We start from the raw sequence: 24,204 nt of genomic DNA, 5'->3' as shown, positions 1-24,204 counted from the left end.
TTCATACTTATTAGGTGACTGGACAGAATAATTCAAGCCCTCATTGTAACTTATTCAAATATAATTTTGTTGTTTTTAAATTAAAAGATTTTTGACAAAGTAATATAAGAACATGCTACAGAAAGGTATATACCAAAAAGTTGCTGCCTATTGTTTGTTTCCCATTTGGTCATTTCCTGATCCCCACCCTCTATAGGTAACCATTATTTCTAGTTTCCTGTGAATCTTTCTATATTTTATTTCAATATGTATAGACAAAAGTGAATGTGTACATACATGTTTTTCATCTACTCTTTTCTCCTTTAGTGAAATTTTTATTTGATTTTAGGTAAATCCATTGTTAGCAATAAACCAGTTATTACTCTGAGGCTTTTTAGAAATTGTTTCATTTAATTCATACATTCACAACATTAAATAACAAATGTAATCAAAAGGGTATATGGTAAAAGTCTTTCAAGTGTTTTTTTATGTACGAATTTCCAGCCACCTATGGAGTAAAAATTATTGTTTTGAATATATTTTATATTATTTCTGGTGGGCTACAATTTCCAAGCTTAAAGAAAAGGTGACAACTTACATAAAGGATTTTTAGTTGTATGAAACAACATTCCTCTAGATTTTGAACTGTTTGTTTTACAATATTGAAAATTATTACTTTTTTTCTAGTTGCAAGAAGCCAAACAAATGGAGAAAGAAAGGCATCGACAGCATCATCATCTCTTACAGTCTCCAGTAAGCCATCATGAGCCTGAATCACCTCAACTTAGATATTTGCCACCTCAGACTGTTGATCATATATCACAAGAACATGAAGGGGACCTTGACCCCCATACAAATGATGTGGATAAAAGTCTCCAGGATGACACAGAGCCTGAAAATGGATCTGATATTTCCAGTGCAGAAAATGAGCAGACTGAAGCTGATCAGGCAACTGCAGCTGAAAGTAATCTTGAGAAGGGGATGCGGGGTTGTGTGTGTATTAAGGGAAATGCTTAGGAATGAGAAATTTTGATGAAGAAATGTGACTTAATGGATATCAGATACTTAATAGTAATTGTGACTTTTTTCCATACTAGGTGGTAAAGTTCATTTGAGTTGACTAAGCATTCAGTAGCATCTCATGAACATGCCATGCTTTAGAAAGATTTCAGTATTTTCAGTTGTTGATTTTTAACCACATCTTTTCCATAACTTGGTAGTGGCATGAATAGATGCCTTTTTACTTTTTCTTTTTAAATAGTACTTTACTATTTATTTGAATAGGGATGATTTTGATAAACCACCCATTTATGGTAGTGAAGCTAGTAGTAAATCCACAATACTTAATTATGTGATTTACATTTATTTGCCTAGTCTGCTTTTGCCAAAATCATCCCTACCATTCACTATGCATTTGAAAAGGAGCTGATTCAAAGAGGTAATCTCTGATAAAGTGGAGATTTTATTTATTCCTTCATTTATTTACCTATAAATTCGACAAACATTCATTCATTGAGCACCCAGTGTTGTAGACACAGTGCTAGGATTTGGAGCTAATATTATAGATAGAATGTTTTTAATATGTTCCTATCCTGCCTGGAGGGTCAGGTGAGCATGAATGAGAAATATACTGTGTGATACGTTTCTTGAAAGTATGCCTGGGACAGTTGTGCTGAAGAGAATAATGATATGTTAGGTGAATCATGATAGATAGGAGTCACAATTGGCAAGCTAGAAAATGTGGGATGTTTTCAGTAGAGGAAACTACATGGGCTAAGACCAAGAAGTGGGAGCATTTACTGGGTGTGTATGACATAACTGTAGGTAACTTGTAAAACACAGAATAATAAATAAGAAATAGTTTACTAAAATATTATTGTGATTATTTTGATTATAAAGGTGTTTTCCTCCCAATAGCTGATAAAAATGAAAATTCTACTTGAGACCACTTGGTTCAGAGAGCATGTTCTAGAGCACATTTTGTCACTTACTTAATTGTGTGACTTAGGACATAGTGGTTAACTTCTCTAAGCTATTAGTATGTGTAATAAATATTAGTCACTATTAATCTAATCTATTGTGTCATTTACTTTAAGTGAGGATTTAAATTCACTAACATTTTGTGCACACTTTTAAATAATGACTGTAAATTTAGTTATAATTGAAACTCTTAATTTTCAGACTCAGGCAATTTATCAGTTTTCTCTTGTGATATTCAGTATTTTGTAGAAGGTAGTAGATGGTAGATTAGGAATGGTGAAATTATAGGGGGCACAGGTTTTTGGAAGCCAGAATTATAAATAGTGGTCCTTTACAGTAATGGGAATATGGAGAGGTAGAGACATCATCACTACCAGATTTATAGTATGATGTCATTTGGTGTGGTACTGTGACTCCCAGATCCCAAAGCATTTTAACTTGCTAGTTGAGCCACCATCATTTATTTTCAGCATTTCAGAAAATTTAACTGAAATCTTATTTTTATCTTCATCAACTTCTCTTAGGCTATTCAGAAGTTCTGATCCACAGTGCTTATTTTGTTTTTGCTTTTCATTAAATTGGAGAATTAATTCTTGTTTTTGTTCTCAAATTTGGTTTTACATTGGAAATAAAGATTTTATTGGGAAGAAATTGTAAGGAATGCATTGGTGGAAGCCCCAACAGCCCTGTCTTTGCCTCTTTAAGGATCTCACTGTACTCTAGTACAATGTTGATCTTATTAGTAATCAAAACAGATTTTAATTACAGTTAATATATTATTTGACACAGAGTAATAAAATAGCGTGTTTACTAAGTATAAGTAAACATTTATAAGATATGTTAAAAATGTTTCATTCAGAACACTTAAAAGTTTGATTCTTAAAAGCAATAATCTGGGAAATCAATCATTTAATAGATTGTTAAGTGAATTATTTTTAAAATTGGCTTTTGAGAAATATTTTTTTGATTTGTTTATAAATTTTGAAGATTTAACATGTAATTGCTTCTTCATTTTTAAGAAACTTTTTTATCATACATATTTAGTAAAAGTTTACAAAAAATTAATGTTCTCTTGAATTTTTTTAAAGCATTATCTAAAAATGATATGATATATGATGGAGAAAACCATGACTGTGAGGAGAAGCCACAAGACATTGTACAGAGCATTGTAGAAGAAATGGTGAACATTGTTGTTGGAGGTAATACACGACATTTGAAGTTAATTTATTCTGTTTTATGGGATTTCATCTAACCATAAAGACCATATAATATGTGGAACCCAAAAGGCAAAATTATAAGACATTTCTCTAAGTTGGTGATTTTATATGTGTGTCTAAAAAAATAACTGTAGCCCCCCTTTATCCACATAGGATACTTTCCAGGGTAACCCCAATCCAGTGGATACTTAGGACCACCAGATAATACCAAACCCAAATATACTCTATATACTGTTTTTTCTTGAACATAGGTATGCAAATTTAATGCCTTTTCCATCTTACCATGCACTATAACTTTTGCAGTTTGACATATAACAGCAAAACTAGCATGACTTTTTTTTTCTTTATTCACAATTTTAAGGATAAACGATTTATTCTTACTGTAGACCTTGACAACCTCAGCATCTGGTATTCTTTTCTCTTTTTATTAAGTTGAAAAAATTTACTTTTTACTTAAAGGAAGCACTTTATAACTTTTCTTCAGCATATATGATATGCCAGCATCACTATTTTTGTGCTTTGAGGCCATTATTAAGTAAAATGAAAGTTACTTGAATACAGTCTCTGTTATTGTGATAGTAGATCCAGTGACCGAGTTACTAAATGACTAATAGATGGGATGCATATGTCCTATGAATACACTAAGCAAAGGAATAGATGATTCTTATCCCAGGCGAGATGGAGTGGGACAGCAAGAGATTTCATCACACTTCTCAGCACACAATTTAAAATATAGGCATTATTTATTTGTGGAGTTTTCCATTTAGTATTTTTAGATTAGAGTTAAACATGGATAACTAAAATGTAAAAAGTGAATCTATAGATAAGGGAGGACTAATATCTCTGATTATAGAAGAGTATTCCTTTTCTCCTCTGACTTCAATTATTTTCTTTTATAAAAACCTACTTTTCTCCATCCCAATAAAAACATTGATTGCATTTCAGTTTTAGTTCTTGGCAAAAGAGAGGCAAGAATATATTTCCCATTATCCTAAATATGCTAAATTTCATGACCTAGAAAATACTTGAATTGTTTTGGTTTTCAAATATTTTGTATCTGTTGGAGATAAACATGATTTCTTATGACTTTATTATCACAGACTAGTAGTTGACATAGAGTAAGTACCTATCTAATGGATTGAATATAATTATCTGTAAAACTGTTGAAAAGTTTGTTATGAATTTCACCAAGTTTTTCATGACAGTATTGTAGCTTGGGTTAGATTTGAGAACAATCTGCTGAACTTTCTTTAATTCATGATATCTTACACAGGGCTAAACATAGTCCCTTGCTTATGTATACTTTTAGAAATGGGATTAAAAGTATAGTATGAATCTTAGATAATAGTGTCAGCATTTCAACTATACCTAATTCCCATTTATAAAATTTCTAAGAATATATTTCCTTCTTTAGTATAATTCCAGAAGCAGGCATTCATCTATTGCTTGATCTTATTTTTTTTAATACATCTTTTTATTCAGCAGGTACTTATGGAGCGTATACAGCTATTTGGCTATGTAGGGAGAATACAAAAATTTAAGCCAAAGTAGACCATGCTCTGAAGTAAAATGACATGTGAGTGTGAGTGTGTGTGTGAGTGTCTGTGTGTGTATGTTTTATTAGAATCAAAAATTCTATTTTAAAATCCTATAAAATTTAGGGAAAAATGATTATTTCTAGCTAAAATGGTTCAGAAGGGGTGACACAAGAGACTGTGAATTCATACAGGTATAGAGCAGTGGTATTTCATGTATTTATCTAGAGTCTAGAGTCTACTTTTGGAAATTGGCAGGTGGTAGTTCGCCTGAGTATAGTACATGTGATGTCATGCAATAGAAAAAAATATAGAAGTAGCTTGAAGCAAACTAACAGAAGGTTATAAATTTCAGGTTTAATATTTTGAACTTCATTCTAGGACAAGATAAATTACCATCGAAGATTTTATGGCTGAGAAATGAAATGAACAGAACTATGCTCTAAGATATTAAATATGAAAAATAAGTTCAATAGGAGACCAGCATGGTAGTCTAAGACTGAGCAGGAAACCATAACTGTCAAAAGTGGGGACAAAAATGGTTGATAAGGGTGATAATGTGTATTGCATCAAAGGGACTTTGGCAGTAGGCCTTTTTAAGGATTGGCAGTAACAGACCTGCTATAACTCTTTTTAACATGGGCGATATTTCAGTTTTTGAGCCTAAATGGATTAAATGCATATGATGATATTGGTAGAATTGAATCATGTTAATATTACTTAATTTTTTTTTTTTTAATTTTAACTGGGGATTGAACCCAGGGATGCTTTACCACTGAGCTACTTCCCTGGTCTTTTTTTTTTTTTTTTTCCTTTTCTTTTAAGACAGGGTCTTACTAAGTTGCTTAGGGTCTTGCTAATTTGCTAAGGCTGACCTTGAACTTTCAATCCTCCTGGCTCAGCCTCCTTAGTCACTAGGATAAAAGGTGTGCTTCACCATACCCAACCTAATTTTATTTTGGCAAACTGTATTTGATCTTCATATTATCCCATCCATGTGGAAATGATTGTGAAATATGTAATAGGAAATAGAGCTCCAGCATAAGAAATATCAAAGGAAGTGCTATAGATGGGATTTATTGTGTTCAAATTAGTAGTTGAAGCCAATAAGATTATTAAGTTTGAAAATGTAGAGACTAAAGAAAAGTATGAATTTTTAAAAAACCACCTTATACTCAAGGAAGAAAGAAAAGAAAAAGAAGTCATGACCCATGTGCCAGATTTGGCCCACTACCTTTTTTTTTTTTTTAAATAAAGTATTATAACACAGTCATGTTCATTTGTTTTCTTATTGTCTGTTGTGGCTGATATTGCACTTCCAAGGTAGAGTTGAATAGTTGCAACAGTGACTATGATCTATGAAGCATAAAATATTTTTTAATTGCTTTTGTTTTTTAAATGACAGCGGAATGCATCACAGTTCTTATTACATACATAGAACTCAATTTTTCATATCTCTGTTTGTATATAAAGTAAGTTCACACCAATTCATGTCTTCATACATGTACTTTGGATAATGATGTCTATCACATTCCACCATCGTTGCTAACCTCCTGCCCCCTCCCTTTCCCTTCCACCTCTCTGCCCTTTCTAGAGTTCATCTATTCCTCCCATGCTCCCTCTTCCTACCCCACTATAAGTCAGTCACCATATGTTGAATTGGACAACCTACCAGGCACGGTCCTTAAGCCACATGGCTTGTTGTTTAATTAATCAGAAGGGGGGAGATGCTGAGAGCCATTGCCAAGTAGGAATGACGCATCGAAATTTTCTTGTCAGCCTACTCCATGTTGCTTAGAGGAAGGACTCTCCATTGTGGAAATGGGCTTGCCTTGGACCCAGGTCATTTGCAGTGACATTGCATGTATGCTTGAGTAAGGTGACCTTGCTCAAGGACCAGGGCGGATCCCAGTTTAGGGCGGATCAGGTTTTAGGGAGTATCCTGCTCCTTGGGTTTAGGGCTGTTCCAGGTTTAAGGTGTACCCTGCTGGGAATAGGGCGTATCCTGCTGTCTCAGGCACGCCCGCTGCTTGAGTTCTCCTTGAGTTCTCGCGGGATTGAGAGAGTATTTGGCATTGAGAACGTGGATTTCCCCAGAACTTGATTGTAGAGTGCCGGTGTGAGTTCGGGAATAAAGAATTGCTGTTTGAATCTACAAGGCTGTGAGTGGCTGGTGATTTTGTGCCCAGCCAGACTGCAGCAACCTTATGTCAGAGAAAACACTTGGCATTTGTTTTTTGGAATTGGCTAACTTCACTTAGCAGTATCTTCTCCAACTTCATCCATTTATCTGAATATGCCATGATTTTATTCTCTTTTATTGTTGAGTAATATTCCATTGTGTTTATATGCCACTTTTTTTAATCCATTCATCTACTGAAGGGCATCTAGGTTGATTCCATAGTTTAGCTATTGTGAATTGTGCTGCTCTAAATATTGATGTGGCTGTGTACTTGTAGTATGCTGTTTTTTAAGTCCTTTGGGTATAGACCGAGAAGAGAGATAGCTAGATCAAATGGTGGTTCTATTCCAAGTTTTCCAAGGAATCTCCATACTGCTTTTCATGTTGGCTGCACAATTTGCAGTTCCCCCAGCAATGAATGAATGTGCCTTTCCCCCCACATCCTCGACAGCACTTATTGTTGTTTATCTTCATAATAGCTGCCGTTCTGACTGGAGTGAGATGGTACCTTAGAGTAATTTTGATTTTGAAGCATAAAATATTTACTGTAAAAGTTTAACTGCACCTAATGTTAACAGCTGTACACTATGAAGTAAAAGGTTTTTTTTTCCCCCACCTTTTTACTTAGAAAAATGTCAAACTAGAGAAAAGACCAAAAAAAAAAAAAAAAACCATAATGAGTATGTAAATGCCTTTCACCAGTATTCACTGATGAACAATTTTGGTACATTTGCTTATGGGTCTTTAAATACACATACAGCACGGCTAAGTCTTTGCTGAACCATTTAAAAATTCTTGTATGTATTACTATATGACCCCTAAATAGCTCAATATGTATTTTTTAAATAAATGAATGCATTATCAAACATAATCATGATTTCATTTTTACACCTAAGAAAATTAATCCTATTTCAAGAATATCTAATATACATATGCTTAAGAATTTTCCCACTTGTCCCAAAGATATTTGTATGTTCATTTTCCCTTTTTATTTATTTATTTATTTTTTAAGTGCAGAATCTACACTCTCATTTACTATGTCTCTTTGGTCTCTTTAGTTTAGAACAAGTCCTCTTTATCAAAGTTTCACATTCCTTTGATAAATTTGATAAAGAGGGAGGAAAATGGACAAGAGGTAAGGAATGCCAAAAGTTGAAAGATTTTTTTTAGAATGAAAAGGTTCAACTGTTTTTTGGGCAATGGGAGATTCAGCTATATAAACAAAATTGAAAATGTAATATTAAAAGACTATTCAGTGGAGAAAGATACTAAAGTTAAGCAGAGTGGATTTAAGGGCTAATGGACAATCGCCTTAGAAATTCAAAGGAGTATCTCTCCTTAAATGAGAGGGAAGGAAAAAGATTTTTGGAGTTGTCAAAGAACTTTGTCATAGTACAAGATGCAATGAGGGAGCCCATGTTAAGTTACCATTCTTTCTATGTGTAACACATGTTATAATAAAAGCATATCAAACATGATATTAAAACTCTAAAAGGTCCTTGTGAAGAAGTGACTTTCGTTTTGTGTGATGTCGAGCTTCTCAAATATATTTTATTACTGAATATCTTTTCATGTAATGCTTGTTAATTACTAAACATGCTTTGGAATCATCCAGCTTAATATATTGTAATCAGTTAATAACAAAATCAGTAATAACTAAAACTTATTGATTACTTGTTGTGCTCTTTATGTAATGTATTGGTGTGTTTTGTTGATTCCTAGTAGACCTTATTTTCTCTGTTGCTGATAAAAAGCCTATGCCAAAGAAAAGTAATTACATGATAGAAACGTGGTAGAGATCACATTCCAGAATCTAAGTGTGTTTTCTTCATGCAGAGTTATAGTTTCTGTCATTGGTAGCACCAAAGGAACAATTGCTTACCAGATAGCTACTAAATTGTGGCCATAGACATGGATATATTGCTTTTTTCTTTCCTAAGGTAATATATATTAAACCTAGTAGAGTTCTAGAACTTGGTGGTATTTGTACCTCTGTGTTTGTTCTACTAGAATTCATATGTTTGTGTTTATTAATTCCAAGTATTGATTAGTCAGAGTGACATAATAAAGAGCCTTCAGTGTATCAGCCATCCTTTTTCAGCTGTGTCCAAAGAACATATGTTACTAGAGATATTAGTAAGTATTCTAAAAAAATTGGAGAGGTTTTTGGTAAAACATACTTTGAAAATACTATATATTGTATATCCCCTTTGGAGAGATTGGTACATATTAGCAACCTAAAGTCTTTAATAAAGTAACCTATTTCCCAGTATCTCCTAAACTTATTTGACAATGGTATATTTTTTCAATGAATTTCTTTTAACTTCTCAAGGCATTAGAATTTATAAGTACCCAATTTACAAAGCACAAATGTAGACTGAAAAAAAAATCTGCTTTGATGTATCCTGGGTAGCATTTTATCAGTAGAGTGTGTTTCATTGCCAGAGCAACTTAAGGGTCATATTTGGAAGTATGCCAGATGTATTTACTTGGTAGTAAATATGCTGACCTTTAAATGATGCCAGTATATATTTTACTTCACTGTGCTTTTCTGCCACTGTTTTATTTTAAATAATTTGTGTTTTTTAAATACACTTCAGTTCTCAAATAAATGCATGTTTTAAATTTTTATTGTTCTAGATATGGGAGAAGGGACTACTATAAATGCAAGTGCAGACGGCACCATTGGATCTATAGAGGATGGTAGTGACAGTGAAAATATACAAGCAAATGGAATTCCAGGAACACCGATTTCTGTTGCATATACACCATCCTTACCTGATGACAGATTGTCTGTCTCTTCTAATGATACTCAGGTATAAATTGGGTGACAGGGAGAGAGACAAAAATTTTATTCTACCAACACCTTAGAGTACATCTTTCCATTTGATACTGCTAACTGATTTCAGCTTGGTGGGGGGGAAAGCTTGGATTTTTTTCCTTCCCCTCACTGATATAAATTAGAGCAGTTTATTTCCCGCATATATTAATATTTGCATTTCCAACTTGAAGATATATTTCATCTATGCTCACCACCCCCCAACCTCCATTGAAATTACATTTAAAAAGACATTTTTAATAGTCACAAGATGATGATACTGTTATAGGGTAAGAAAAAACTTTTAGCAATCTAGACAACTTCATCTTAACCTTTGTTAAGGGCTACAAAGAAACCAGCACTATGGTAATGACAGTTCCTCATAATCATTCCTTTATACTTTGTGTGCTTTTAAAAATCTTTTTAGATCAGTTTCCCATCTTGAGGAGTAGGTTTTCTTGGTCTTGTTGATCTTCAGCAGTTAACAACTTTAAGACATAGTCCTAAGAGTCTGTACTGATGTGGCAAATTCCTCATCAAGATTCCCCTCTAACCGGTGGAAGAAACCCATCTGTTAGTGAATTGAATTACTCAGGTATTTTTACCTTGGAAAATGCATTTCTTTTCATGATATATTAACTTCTTTAGGAATCTGGAAATTCTTCAGGACCTTCACCTGGTGCTAAGTTTTCCCACATTTTACAAAAGGATGCCTTTCTAGTATTCAGGTCATTGTGTAAACTGTCAATGAAACCTCTGTCAGATGGACCACCAGATCCAAAGTAAGTCATTATGCTCTTTTGCTTGATAGAGGTTTTTAAGCTTAAAACTTTTAAGAGTGTTTGGATTTTCTTTTGTTGTTTTATAGAACCTTACAAAGTGGGTAGAGTTATTATACTTTAAAAAAAAGTTTTGAAAACCAGTAAGTTCCAAAACTGCTAGATACCTTACATTGTTTCCCAAAGGGTACGAAAACATTGTAGAATAGTTCTGCATACATAGTAGGTGATCAATGAATATTCATGAGTAGATAAATAAACGAATTCATATTTTCATATTATAAGTAACTTTGGAGTCAATATAGCCCATTTGAAACCAGCCTTATGCTGGACCTCTAAAAATGTCTTAAAACCTAAGAGAACTTACTCTTAAAAAAACTGTAGAGTGTTTGAGTTTGTCCATTAAGGAGACTAGGGACAGTTAAAATAAAACCTTTTTAAGCTTCTGAAAACCACATTTGCCATAGTTTCCATAGTTTTATGTTGTCACATTGTTCTGGTTTAGGGAGAAAGACTTTTTTAAGTCCAGAGACATAAGTTCTAAAATCTTTTTAGGCCCAAATCCTAAGAGCCCAAAATACAATTTATTGGTTCATCTGTATTTTGAAAATATGAACTTTACAGAAAAAGGATTAGGGTTACATTGTAGAACAAACTTGATTATACCACACTTTTTTATAAGAATGTTTTTTAAGTTATCACTTTTATGAAGGATTTTTTTATCCAAAAAATTTGACATAATTTTGACAACTTTAGAGTTGATGAAGATCTACTTTAAAAAGGAAATTGGTCTTATTATTGATGAAGATCTACTTTAAAAAGGAAATTGGTCTTATTATTGATGGTCATTTTGCCATGATTTAAAAATATTAGTGGACTTAAATTAAGCACCTCCGATGTTTTTAGTTTTTCCAAATCAAATATAAAAAATATGATTTTAAAAAATAGTAGAAACAGAAAAAAGTGAATAGTTTTAAATCCCAAGGATGAAAAGAACACAAAAGAATAGATAAGAATCTGAAGAGTGATTTGCAGGAGAGTGTTCATTTAGACCTGCAAATGGAATGATCTAGTTTTGGAAAGTTGAAGTCTTTAATACTACAAAAGATTCTTATAATGTTAATTAATTAATCCTCATTGTTAATAGAGAAACAAAATAGTAAGAATTTTTGTTTGAAGACCTTCTTAACTTGGCCATCAGGGTCATTAAACTATTATAATTAAAAGCCTTTGAAAGAGATCAAATTTTCTACCTTAGAAACTGTCCTTTTTCCAAAACAGAATATATGGTTTTCTTTGTTGAATGATTTTTTTTTTTTGCCAAAATTCAGTGAGCCTTTACAATAATATAATTTTCCTTTTCTTTTTCCTTTCCTTCGTTTATGTTTTCTGGCTTTGCTACTATGATCTAGGAAGTGTTCTGCAAACTTGAATCATAATTTGAAACTAACCCATGAAAAACTGCATACCTCAAATTTCTGGCTTTGTTTGCCTTTCAAAAGTATAATTTCTTATATCATAAGACAGTTATTTGATTCTGTCATTTATTAATGCCTGATACATAATAGGTCTTTAATAAATGGATGAACAAAAGAGTAAATCAGTTAATGTTTCTGAGCACATACTGTGTACAGGCATTTTGTTAAAAGCCAGGAGTATAATGATAAAACATTAAAAAAAAAAACCTCACATATTAGAGAATAATAAGCTGCAGAATTTAATTATATAGAAAGTGAGCAGAAATGGTGATAATGTGAGCTAGACTTGTAAGTACTGGTTTGTGTGAGCCTTAGGACACCTCAACATGAACTTGACTCACTGTTTTTTTCTGAGAGATATTCAAAGTCTTAATCTTTTACTTGTTTCTAACTTAATTTATTTAAACATTTTTTGTACTGATTTATTTGCTGCACATATTCTTAGAAAAATTCAAAATAGCTAACTTGAAAACATGATTTTTATTTTAAGGAACCATGCTATTATTAGCTTCTATGTAATTTCAAAGAAGGAAGTATTTTTTTGTGATACCTATTTACATGAAATTAAGTATTTCACTGGACGTAGAAATACATGCCTGTAATGTCAGTGGCTTGGGAAGCTGAGGCCAGAGAATTACAAGTTCAAAGACAGCCTCAGCAACTTAATGAGGTTCTCAGCAACTTATCGAAACCCTGTCTCATAATAAAAAATAAATAGGGCTGGGTTTGTGACTCAGTAGTTAAGTGCTCTGGGGTTCATTCCCTAGTATCAAATGATCCTTGAATTTTTGATAATTATAATCATAAAAGTTTTAAGATAGAAATTAAGAGCAGTTAAGTTCCCTTTACTTAAATGTGACTGAGTGCTGCTTTTGGGACAATTCCCCCCCCCCCCCCCCCCCGCAAAGAACCAACTACAAGAGTTTTTTAAGTGTGGCCTGTTATTGAAATATTAACCTGCCATGAATCTCTGGTCTCTTGGGTATAAAAGACTTTTTTCAAAGGGGAGAAATTACATTTTTGAAATTTAATTAAAATGTTAGGTAGTAATCAGAAGCATGACACAATATTTCGACCAGAAAAATAAATTAAATTTTTACACCAGAAATTTATTTTTTAGCTTTCCATTACAAAAATATTTAGAATAAATGGCTAAGGTTTAAGAGAGTAAGTTTTTAAATGCTTCAAAAGTTTATTTGAAAAGAAAAAAGAAAACTTGAAGGTAGGCTTGACGTAATGCAACCAAATGCAACTTATGAAATGCAACCAAAATTTTATTATTGTTTAGGATTTTTGAGTAGCATAACTAGGAAAAACGTCTGAGAAAGTTTATTAAATTTATGAAGGATAAGTTTAGCTGTGAAAGAAAACAGCAAAGCATAAATATTCAAATTATTTTTTGTTTTCTATTGAAAGAGTAACTTGATATTAAATATTTGTGAAGGATTTTTTTCCCCCATTTAAAAAGTCTTGAAATTATATGGTATGTAAGAAGTATCCACTGTTAGTGACTATGCTTTTTCAAGTATTGTACTTGCTTTATTGTTTTGTGGAGTTTTCTGTTCCTCTCCATTTGAAAAGTTTATGAAATTATGTAGTATCAGGAAGCATTTTTGGATTACCATAATGTTAATCTTGTCTATATACTGTGTCTTCTCTTTTATATTTTAGATCTCATGAATTACGATCCAAGATTCTTTCATTGCAGTTACTTCTATCCATTCTGCAGAATGCAGGGCCTGTTTTTAGAACAAATGAGATGTTTATTAATGCTATTAAGCAGTATCTGTGTGTTGCACTCTCAAAAAATGGAGTCTCATCTGTTCCAGAAGTTTTTGAACTTTCTCTTTCCATATTTCTTACTTTGTTGTCAAACTTCAAGACACATCTTAAGATGCAAATTGAGGTATGTTCTGCATTTAGGCACTAAAGTTTATACTACTGTATATTTCATTTGTTTCCTGTTAAATCAGATTACAAACACATTGTAAAGTTTTCCAGAGTGTGAAATAATTTTATGTTGTCATGTACTACTTTTTTTCCCATTCATCTATTCATCTAACATGTACCTGTGAAATACTAGACCATCGGTAAGCACTGAGAATGTAAAACAAACACAGCTCGTGCCTTCAAGAAACTTTAACACTAGTTGAATGAGTGGTTTTAGCTCTCTCAAATTAATTTGGTCTTCACAATAGCTTTGCCATTGTATATACTTTATTGTTATGGGCCAGGCCTTATGAGCAACGACCAAACAAACTCCATTTTGCCCTGAGACTCCATGTTATGTAAGAAATTCTTCTCCTGTGTGCCTGCCTCTGTACTCATCAATAGTTGCTTAGCATAGCATGTTTGGCGACACAAAATGGCAATTCTTATATAATGTAAAATGTTCTCTTTTTGGTTCTCATTTTTCTCGGACGGTGTACCCTGTCAGAGATTAATTGTCTAGACATTAGTAACCATTTTTTAACTTGTATTCAACTATGGTCGTTTTGACCCATTTTTTCTTCTGCTTATGGTCTTGTGATGTTTGTTTATGGTTTTGAATCATAGCACCACCCACTTATGATTAATATGGTTTTGGACTATAAAAGGTGTACTCAAACCCTAAGAGGGGGTTGAAGGGTATAGACTTGCAGCCTGCCCCTTGGACTAACAGCTGGTGGATCCTGAATTCCAACTGGTGAATAAAGTTTCCATCTCCTGCTTTAAGATCAACTTGGTGATTTATTGTAATCTCACCTCATTTTGGAGGCCCCAGAGAGATGATCACCTGAGTCAAGGCTGTGGCTCTAGGGTACACTGGGATCCTGGATCCTCTGATGCAGAGAAGGGTGTCCTCCCTCTATAGTTGTGGGAGCTCTGTGCTTTGTGAGGGTCTAGGCCTCCTGTGGTGACTGATTGGAGCCCGCCCATAGAAGCCCTAGAGTGACTCACATCTATAATTCCAGAGGTATTGAAGGAGGATGGAACTGCATGTATTGGGAGGTAACTCATTTGACTTGATTGTAAATCTTTCAAAGTGTTTCCAGTGCTTGATTGTAAAGCCCAAGAGTGTATCAAGTGACCTTGAGCCTAAGGAGGCTTCTGTCAATGTCCTACAGAGCTCTGGTAAATGGACCATGGGATTATGTGGAGGAAAGAGTGTCCATCTTGTGTTTTTGTCTTGTCTTGTTTGTTGTTTGCTGTTGTTTGTTCCCCTTTTGTTTGTTTATGTTAATCTCCAGTTGAGTTTGTTTCTAACTAAAAATAACAGTTATTCCCAAATGTCTTATTATTTTCACAGACATGGCAAACTTCTAAATCTTGACAACATATAGACAACTAGAAATCATTTTGTGTCCAAAACAATGGCTAAAATTTCAAGGTTTTTACACATAAAATATGAAGTCCTTATTCTGTTTCATTTCCATAACAATATTCTAAATGAATCTGATAGATACACAGAATATTAAGACAAAGAAACAATATGATTATTTTAATCATCTCAAAATTCTGGGAAAACAAATTATTCTTCTGAGCTAACAAATTCTTAGTCTTGAGTTAGGATTAAATATAACATTAACAAAAATTAAATACAACCTGCAAATCATATCTAACATGAATGTGAAAATTGACATTGATGTTAGATATGATATGCAGGTTGTATTTAATAAAAAAGGATGTTTCTAAAATATGCCCTGTTTCAATCAAAACAATCTTTTAACATTAAATAAGAACTTGGGAAAAAGCATCTACTAAATCAGTAAAAATATAAGTACTATTTTAGAATACTGAATTATTTGAAGATGAAAACAAAAAATCAGGAACTAATATACCTGCATAATATGTACATACATGGTTAAAAGATTCTCTAATTTGAATAACTTATTTTTAGTTACTTTTTTCTTCATTATCTTTAAGTAAGACTACAGGTAAAAGACATTTTTAAAAAACTTTTAGAACTTTTAATACTGAAGTCTTTCATTTTTGATGATGAAACATTTAAATTACTAGAGGATTTTGGAAAACCTTATACAGCAAATTAACAGATTTTTGAACACGGAAACTCCCATAAGGACTATTTAGTAAACTGTGTGAAATGTAAATTCTTATGGAACTAAGCATCATAAAGATAAATTTAAGTTGTGATTTATATTTTCCTATGAAAATGAATTTAAAAGGAAATACTCTAAGAAATTTCCTGTTTACTCATAGATAGTAGATTGTCGTCTTAGAATTGTTATTATGTTGTTCTGATGGTTTAAAGAGATCAGATTTATTATATTCATTATATTCTGAAGGGGAGATAATGAGAATAAATGAGATGAGTATACATATGATTTTGAAAATACTAGAGATACTCAAATTCAAGATGAGTTTTGTTCTACTTGGAGAAAAATTCCATGTAATTTGCAACATGATTTGCAGAATTTAAAGATTGTGAGAATATTCATTTTAGAGTTTTCATAATATGATTTTTCCATGCACATTAAATTATATATTTTAGAAAGTACAGTTTATATGTAACTTCTTAAGAGAAAATCTGTTACATGAACACAGTATGCTTTGATAAAGCTATTCTTCATATACTTGATGTTCACGAAATCATTAAAGGTTTAAAATTTTTAGAGCCCCTGTTGTTAGGCATGGTATATTACAATAATAGGCTTTTGTTTATTTGCAATAAGCAATAGATATTAACTAAAGTTTTTTTTCCCCTGTATCTCCAAATCTGTTATTTATTTATTACATAAATCAAAGAGTTCCAAACTTTCTGATTCATGACATCATTAGAGACTGTAATCTTTTCATTTCTTTCGCTGAGAAAGAAATACCTAGCTGATCATTTATTAAGCAGCTAGGACCAAACAACTCAATAAATACTTGTCTTATTTGTCTGTTTCAAAACAAGTAGTACACATAAATTCAAAGAAAAAAATTCTAAGTTTTTGTTTCATTCATAGCTAGAATTCCTTTACTACTGGAATGTGTGTGGTTGACACTGTTCAACTTTTTATATCTTTGAATAGATTGACTAATACCACCTATTCTTCAGTAATTTTCACACAGTATTTGCTTTTTATGGTAGCAACTACCATAACCCAGATTTGCAAAGATAATGATATGATTCAAAGGAATTTAGTTTATAGAAACTGAACAGGTTTTTGAGATATCCAACAGATATACTTCCATCTGAATTTTATCTTAGAAACAAAGACTCATGGTGCCCCTGTGAGTTTGTTTCGAGCATTCTAGGTTGACTTGATAACAGTGTTTAGAAACTTTGGCCATTTAACCATAAATATTTATTTTATTTTATTTTTTATTTATTTTTTTATTGGTTCAAAACATTACAAAGGTCATGATATATCATCTTTCATACATTTCATAAATATTTATTGAATGCCTGTTTAAGTGCCCTGCAGTGTGGACACAGTGCTTAGCAAGAAAGAACTGGTTACTATTCTTTTAGAGCTTACAGTACATTAAGCACGTAAATAGGAATGTCCTCTAAGTTTTTTTTGAAAAAAAAGCAGATTACCCCTGTAGATACCTAACCCATGGGGGGAGAAAGTGTCCATTATCTTACATTATAAAAATGACTATTTCTGGATTTATGTATGATTCATAAATGCTAATTTGTTGCTTTTTTTATAATTATCCCTTCTTAGATCTCAGTCACTTTCAAAATAAATTTGAATGTGAAAATTCTTAGCTGCTAAATTGAAATTTACTTCATTGTTAGGTTCACGCCTTTGTGCATAATATTATTTGGTATAAAGAATAATAAAAAATAGTTTGTATGTAGTTTTCAAGCAATAAGGAGTTTCACTGCAAGCAATAAGGAGTCTCACAACACCATATAAGAATTAGGAACTTTTTATTGTTTATTGGAATACCCAATTACATTTAAATCTAAGAATGGTTAGGCTTGCACAGTATTAGAATGTCTAAAAAATATGACTGACAGAGTATAAATCCTCTCTTTGAAAGAATTTAAAAATTATGTATGAGTTATTAGTTTTGTTGTTACATTCAAGAAATTTTCACCCTTCGGAACTCCAAATCTTTGCATATTTCATTTGTAGTAGCTGTGTGATGGTAAACAAAATCCAAAATGTTTACTGCTGGTAGTGGAAAGGCAGGTTTAATTCACCACCCAAATTATTATAGTACTGAGATATCAGAGATAGAACTCTAAAATAGAGTTGAACTCCAGAGAAGTGTGGGTCCTAATCTCTGCTTTCCATCTTTAGGATATTAAAAGTGATCACACAACTGAATTCTAAGCAGTATTTTAAATCGAAGTTTCCCCTAATCACAGGTGTTCTTTAAAGAAATTTTCCTGTATATTTTGGAAACTTCTACCAGCTCATTTGATCACAAATGGATGGTTATTCAGACGCTGACAAGGATTTGTGCAGGTATTTGGAAATATCTTTTTCTCTTATTACAAGATATTTCAAAGACCAAATGTACTCTTATATTGGATGCATTCTGTTAAAATTAATACATTATGTTGTTACAGATGCTCAGAGTGTAGTGGATATTTATGTAAACTATGACTGTGACTTAAACGCAGCAAATATATTTGAAAGACTAGTAAATGATCTCTCAAAAATTGCTCAAGGAAGGGGCAGTCAAGAACTTGGTATGAGTAATATTCAGGTAAGAACTTTAAAAACATATTCAAATTTAAACTTTGCCTAGGAAGAGGAATGCATTTTCTTTAAAAGATCTTTTTGTTTTTATTCTCTCTATGAATTATTTTATAGGAATTGAGCCTGAGGAAAAAAGGTTTAGAATGCTTAGTGTCAATTTTGAAGTGTATGGTTGAATGGAGTAAGGATCAGTATGTGAATCCCAACTCTCAGACAACTCTTGGTAAGGTGATATTTTGAGTTATAATTCTTCATCATAAATGACAAACTTTGGGGGTTAGTTGCATAAACAGGCTCATGACATGTTCTTTAACTGATAGAAAGCATTCTTTTTATTATTCAAATAATTAGTTTTAAAATTATTTCTAGTTTAGTGTGTTTGTTTGTTTCTTTGAGATGTGGTCTTGCTGTATTGTCCAGCCCGGCATCAAACTTGCAATTCTTCTACATCAGTCCCCTGAATAGCTGGGATTAAAGGTGTATACCATCCTACCAGCTAAACTTAATTAAAAGTTCCAATATTTTAAATATTATACAAAACAAAACATATTTGCATGGCTTTGTTACAATTATAAAAAGAACCTAAAAAAGGTTGAGTTGTTCATCTATGTTTGATGTTCATGATCACTCAGAGAAAATGTCAGAGCTTGAAAGGCTACTCTAATGTTATCTTAGCCAAGAGTCCTATAAGGAAAACTATTCCTTATGAGGCATGAGCTGAGAGCAAAACTGTAGTGTATATAAAACACTGCAGCTGCAAAACAAATCCCTGCTAATGGTGCAAATTGTATTTACGCAAATGTTTTAACGTTAAATATATTGTTTATTTTAGTACCACTGTAATTTATTTGTAATAAATAGTTTAGATCTAAACAACATTGAAATATATTACCTTATTGTAAAATTCATTTTTTCTTTCACATTTTTTTTCTTGGACAAATATGGCTGTAATCCCTCCCCACAGTGGTTTCCCTTTCCATGATTTCAGTTATCTGAGGTCAACCACAATTTATGATGAACTCTTCCTCCATCCTGCTTGGGACATGAGTCATCCCTTTGTTCAGCATTTATTCTGTATGTGCCACCAATCCACTTGTCTCTTGGTAGCCTTCTCAGTTCTCAGATCAACTGTCATGGTATTGAAATGCTTGTATTCAATAACCCTTATTTTACTTAATAGCCCCAAAACATCAGAGTATGATTCTGACAGTTGAGATATGCCAAAGAGAAGCCGTAAAGTGAAAGAAAAGATGAAACCTCTTGACTTCGTGAGGAAAGAAAAAGGATCTTGTACTGAGGTTATTAAGGTCTACAGTACAATAAAATATTTTGAGACTGCATTCTTAAAGCTTTTATTTTAGTATACTGTTATGATAGTTCTGTTTTATTATTAATTATTGCTGTTCAATCAGTTTTTCTTCTTACAGGTCAGGAAAAACCCTCAGAGCAAGAGATGAGTGAAATTAAACACCCTGAAACTATAAACAGATATGGAAGTTTAAACTCACTGGAGTCAACATCATCATCAGGCATAGGCAGCTACAGTACACAGATGTCTGGCACTGATAATCCAGAACAATTTGAGGTCCTAAAGCAACAAAAAGAAATAATAGAACAAGGAATAGATTTGTAAGTGTCAAATTTTAAGGAAAAATGTTACTAATAATTCTAGAATTATACCATCTCTGCTCTGGGTTTCTTTTCAACCACTCGTGACTTTTTATTCCTTTCTTATTTTGACTTTCAGTGAGTAAAATGGGGGATAGTTCTCTTAGATCCAAGAATTCTAATGACTCCTTATTTAGCTCCCCAAATTCATGCCATTCTAGCCCAAACAGACTCATAATACCCAATCCAGCCCCTCTTATCATATAGATTAAATGAACTTCATCTGTTCAGTTTTGCCTTATTCATTTAACTTGGTTATGACACCTGCCATTAAATTTCCTAATCAGATGATAACTCAAAAAAGTTTTAAATACTAAGCCTCTAATAAGTAACATTGCTTCTTTATAAGTTTTATATTTCCTCTATATTGCATATTGCTCTTATTAGGGATATGATCTTGTCATTGATTTTATTTTTTTATATTAATAAGATAATCATCTCCCTTTTCATCCTGGTTAGTGTACCAGACCTTGAGCTTATGAAATCAATTTTCCTGCTAAGTTTTGTGATATCAGCCTGCTTCTAGACTATTTCCTTTACTACCATGTAGCCTGCCTTCTTTTTAGTGCCTGCTTTTTTTTTTTCCTCCAAAGAGATGCAATAAATGAATCTCCATACTATGGTGATAGAGTGCCTGCTTAGCATATATGGGGCCCTGGGTTTGATCCTCGATACTGGAAGTTAGAGGCGGGGTGGAAATCTAGCTATTGTAAACTGTTAAAAAAAAAAAATCCATTGTGTGTTTACTTAGTTTGCTGCTTCTGCTTTAAAGCATTCTTTCCTGATACTTGTAATGTCTTTTGGTGAATGTTTAAGTGTTTTGTTTTTGTTTTTGTTTTTTTGGTATTAACCTATTACGTCCTGAGATTTTTAATTCTGCAGATATTTCAACAAAATCATCACAAGTACATTAAAATAGGTTGGAAATCATAATCCAGAGCTTATATATCCCTTATTATCATTAAGAATGAAAATACAAGTTGTCCTACAAATAGGACCCTAGGACATTATAATATCTTTTACACACATAGGCTGTTTTACAGATGGGACATTGGGCAAATATGATATTCTTTCATATGTAATATGATACACAAATGAATGAATTTCATGACCCTTTCAAAAGTAATTTTGGTAGAAGGAAGCAAAATACTTCAAACATTATTGACAATATATTGTCAGTTTTGCACAACATGCCTTGTTTTGACATTGTTATTCTTGCTGTTTGAGAGTAATATGACTTCTCGTGAAAATTTGTTACCTTAGACAGTAGTAGATTGGGAGTATTATCCTTTCTTTTTCCTATTGAGTTCTCACAACTTTGTTTTAGGTATGCTAATCAGACGTCTCTTTGAAATCCAATAAATTAATGAAGTCTCTCTTATTCACAAATTCTGTGAATAACCCATGCATTTATAGTACATGTCAGTTATTCAAGTGACTAAACACTATTATCATTTTTTACCTCTATTGGAAGTGGACTATTTGGAAACCAGCCAATTATTTTTATCCATACCACCACTGAAAATTTTTATAGGAACTCAATACCTTTGGTTGAAGCATATTGACTTTATTCTGTATTTTTTCCACCATTGAGCTTTGCCAAGTGGTTTCATTGTGTCATAGTTGGTTCCAACAATGACATGTTTATTATCTCACTCTTTTACAATAAGAATTTCATTCTTTGTATCAAATCTGTAATCGTACAACCCCCTTGCTTGTTTTTTCATCAATGTTGTTGGTTTCAGAGGATGCTTCTTTATTTTCCCTCATGGTGCATGTAAGTTGGAATCCAATATTTCCAAGATATACCATCAAGTTAGAGCCAATGAACAGATTGTTGAAAAATACAGTGTGACACTTCAGCATTTATAGGACCTCCCAAGCAAAAGATCAACATTGGATCCTTCTTGAGCAGTTTTCCCACAATACAAGTCAAAGTTAAAGGAATATCCTGATACTTTTCACAGTACCCAGAATTTATAACCAAATCTATGAGCTTCCCTCTTATAAATTGTTTCAGTGAATTGTGTCTATAACATCTAATAATCATTTCAACCACAAACATTTTGCAAAGATACAAAATTTCATGCATGACTTTAGAATTATATTTATTAAAGGATGAACTTAAAAACCTTAACCTTTAATATTCTTCTGCCATTCATTATTGTTGCAAAAATGTATAATATTTATTAGCTCCCGAAAACAGTTTTTTGACAGCATTTTTGATGGTAGATATACCAAAATCATCATTTGATCAGTAGTTTCTTATGGACGTTAGCTGATGATAACCTGAAAAATTAAGAATTCCTGAAAATGTTTTAAACTCATTTACAGTAAGTACTTCAAATTGATTCTTTGAAATATTTCAAATTGATTTTTTTCTTTCTGCAGTAGTGTGTGTATATCATATATTTCAGGTGTCAAAATTTCTTCAAAAATCTCTACCAGGCTGACATACTCTAATGAATTTATAATTTTTCTCAAGCATTCAGAATAAGTGCTTTGTCTAATATATTGTTTGGAGTACAGAAACACAGGTCACAACTTGTCAACAAATACCCACAAGTAGCAACAACTTAAGAGTTTGTCAGGCCTAGTGTTCTATTTATAGAACAGCTATTTTTGAACATTTATAATTTGAAATACAGTACATTCATTGAAGTAAAATGACAACCTAGTTCTAGAAAATCCTTTCATGAATGCAATTCTTACATATCAGTAATATATGTAATATTTTGTTCTATTGAACAAATTTCGTAAAGAAACTTTTGCTGTAAAGTTTATGCTATTTTTCAACAATAAGTTTAAAAATACTTTCCAAGCCAGGTGTAGCACATCCTTGTAATCCCAGTGATTTGGGAGGCTGAGGCAGGAGGATTGCAAGTTCAAAGCCAGCCTCAGCAACTTAACAAGGCCCTAAGTAACTTAGCGAGGCCCTGTCTCAAAATTAAAAAATGAAAAAGGGTAGGGATGTGGCTCAGTGGTTAAGCCTGGGTTCAATCTCCTATAACCCCCTATCCCATAATATTTTTTTCCAAATCTCTAGTCATCCACCTAATTTCTCAAAAGAGTAGAACTCTAAAAATATAATTACTTCAAAGTTATGCATGGCATGGGTTTTAATTAGGAAAAAAATTAAGAAAACATGCACATATTCTTTGTTTTGTTATAAAATTATAAAATCTTATAAAATGGCCTCAGGAAATAGTCATCAGTACTTCATTCTTTTTAATTGTTTAGTCTATATTTATCTAAGTCCCATCTGTTTCTGATATTATGCAAACTCTCAGGGATACTAGATGAATGAGTTAGCCTTTCTTTCTGAGGAGCTCACTGTCAAGTATATAAACAACTATGTATATTGAAATTTTGTTGGTTACCAAGCAAACATATATTTGGTACTTGAGATTATGTGCCAAGTACTGGAATGCACTGGTCCTTGTGTTCAAGATTATAGTCCAAATATAGGCAAAGTATATAATTTTTAAGGGTAACTATATAAGGCCTGTATTAGTAGAGTGCCAAGGGAAGCCAGCTCTATTTGAAGTCTTGAAGAGTGAGAGGGAGTAGTTAAGCATAGTCACAGGGCTTCAAAGGGGAATCTCCATAGCCACCAGTCCTCTCAGCCACTTTATTTTTTTTTCACTATCATATAGCCATAACAAAGATGCTTTTATGGAGCTATGCTTCCAGTATGTGTACTCCTTTCCTGATACCACTGTATCCTCTTTGCCTCTTGCCTTTCTGACCACCTCATCTTAGTCTTGTTATGGGTTATTTTTTCTTGAATATTTATAAACATTACCATAGTTCTGTCCTTCAGCCCATTTCTTTCTTGTTTTGTGTCTTTCCTTAAGTGATTATGTTCTTTTTTAATAGCTTTAGTTATTATCTGTGTGCTAATATCTCACAACTCCCAAG

At 32.5% G+C, this 24,204-nt stretch overlaps 1 protein-coding gene across 6 annotated transcripts in view; it reads left to right on the top strand.

The window, feature by feature from the left end:
• Arfgef1 (ARF guanine nucleotide exchange factor 1) overlaps positions 1–24,204 on the top strand; it is a 120,358-nt gene that overhangs the window by 36,351 nt on the left and 59,803 nt on the right. For 5 of the 6 annotated variants that reach the window (XM_078017122.1, XM_040294012.2, XM_078017123.1 and 2 more), the window contains exons 6-14: positions 667–943; positions 3,048–3,158; positions 9,534–9,709; positions 10,360–10,493; positions 13,640–13,874; positions 18,279–18,378; positions 18,483–18,622; positions 18,730–18,838; positions 20,028–20,244. In XM_078017122.1, the coding sequence (XP_077873248.1) occupies positions 667–943; positions 3,048–3,158; positions 9,534–9,709; positions 10,360–10,493; positions 13,640–13,874; positions 18,279–18,378; positions 18,483–18,622; positions 18,730–18,838; positions 20,028–20,244 (1,499 nt within the window). The remainder of the gene's footprint in view (positions 1–666; positions 944–3,047; positions 3,159–9,533; positions 9,710–10,359; positions 10,494–13,639; positions 13,875–18,278; positions 18,379–18,482; positions 18,623–18,729; positions 18,839–20,027; positions 20,245–24,204) is intronic. The other variant, XM_005322938.5, reaches the window with a different exon arrangement.

This window comes from Ictidomys tridecemlineatus, chromosome 7 (genome assembly GCF_052094955.1).
Source record: "Ictidomys tridecemlineatus isolate mIctTri1 chromosome 7, mIctTri1.hap1, whole genome shotgun sequence".
Classification (NCBI taxonomy): Eukaryota; Metazoa; Chordata; class Mammalia; order Rodentia; family Sciuridae; genus Ictidomys; species Ictidomys tridecemlineatus.
Note: the sequence above shows the minus strand (reverse complement) of the source record. Positions and strands in the feature narration are given on the sequence as shown.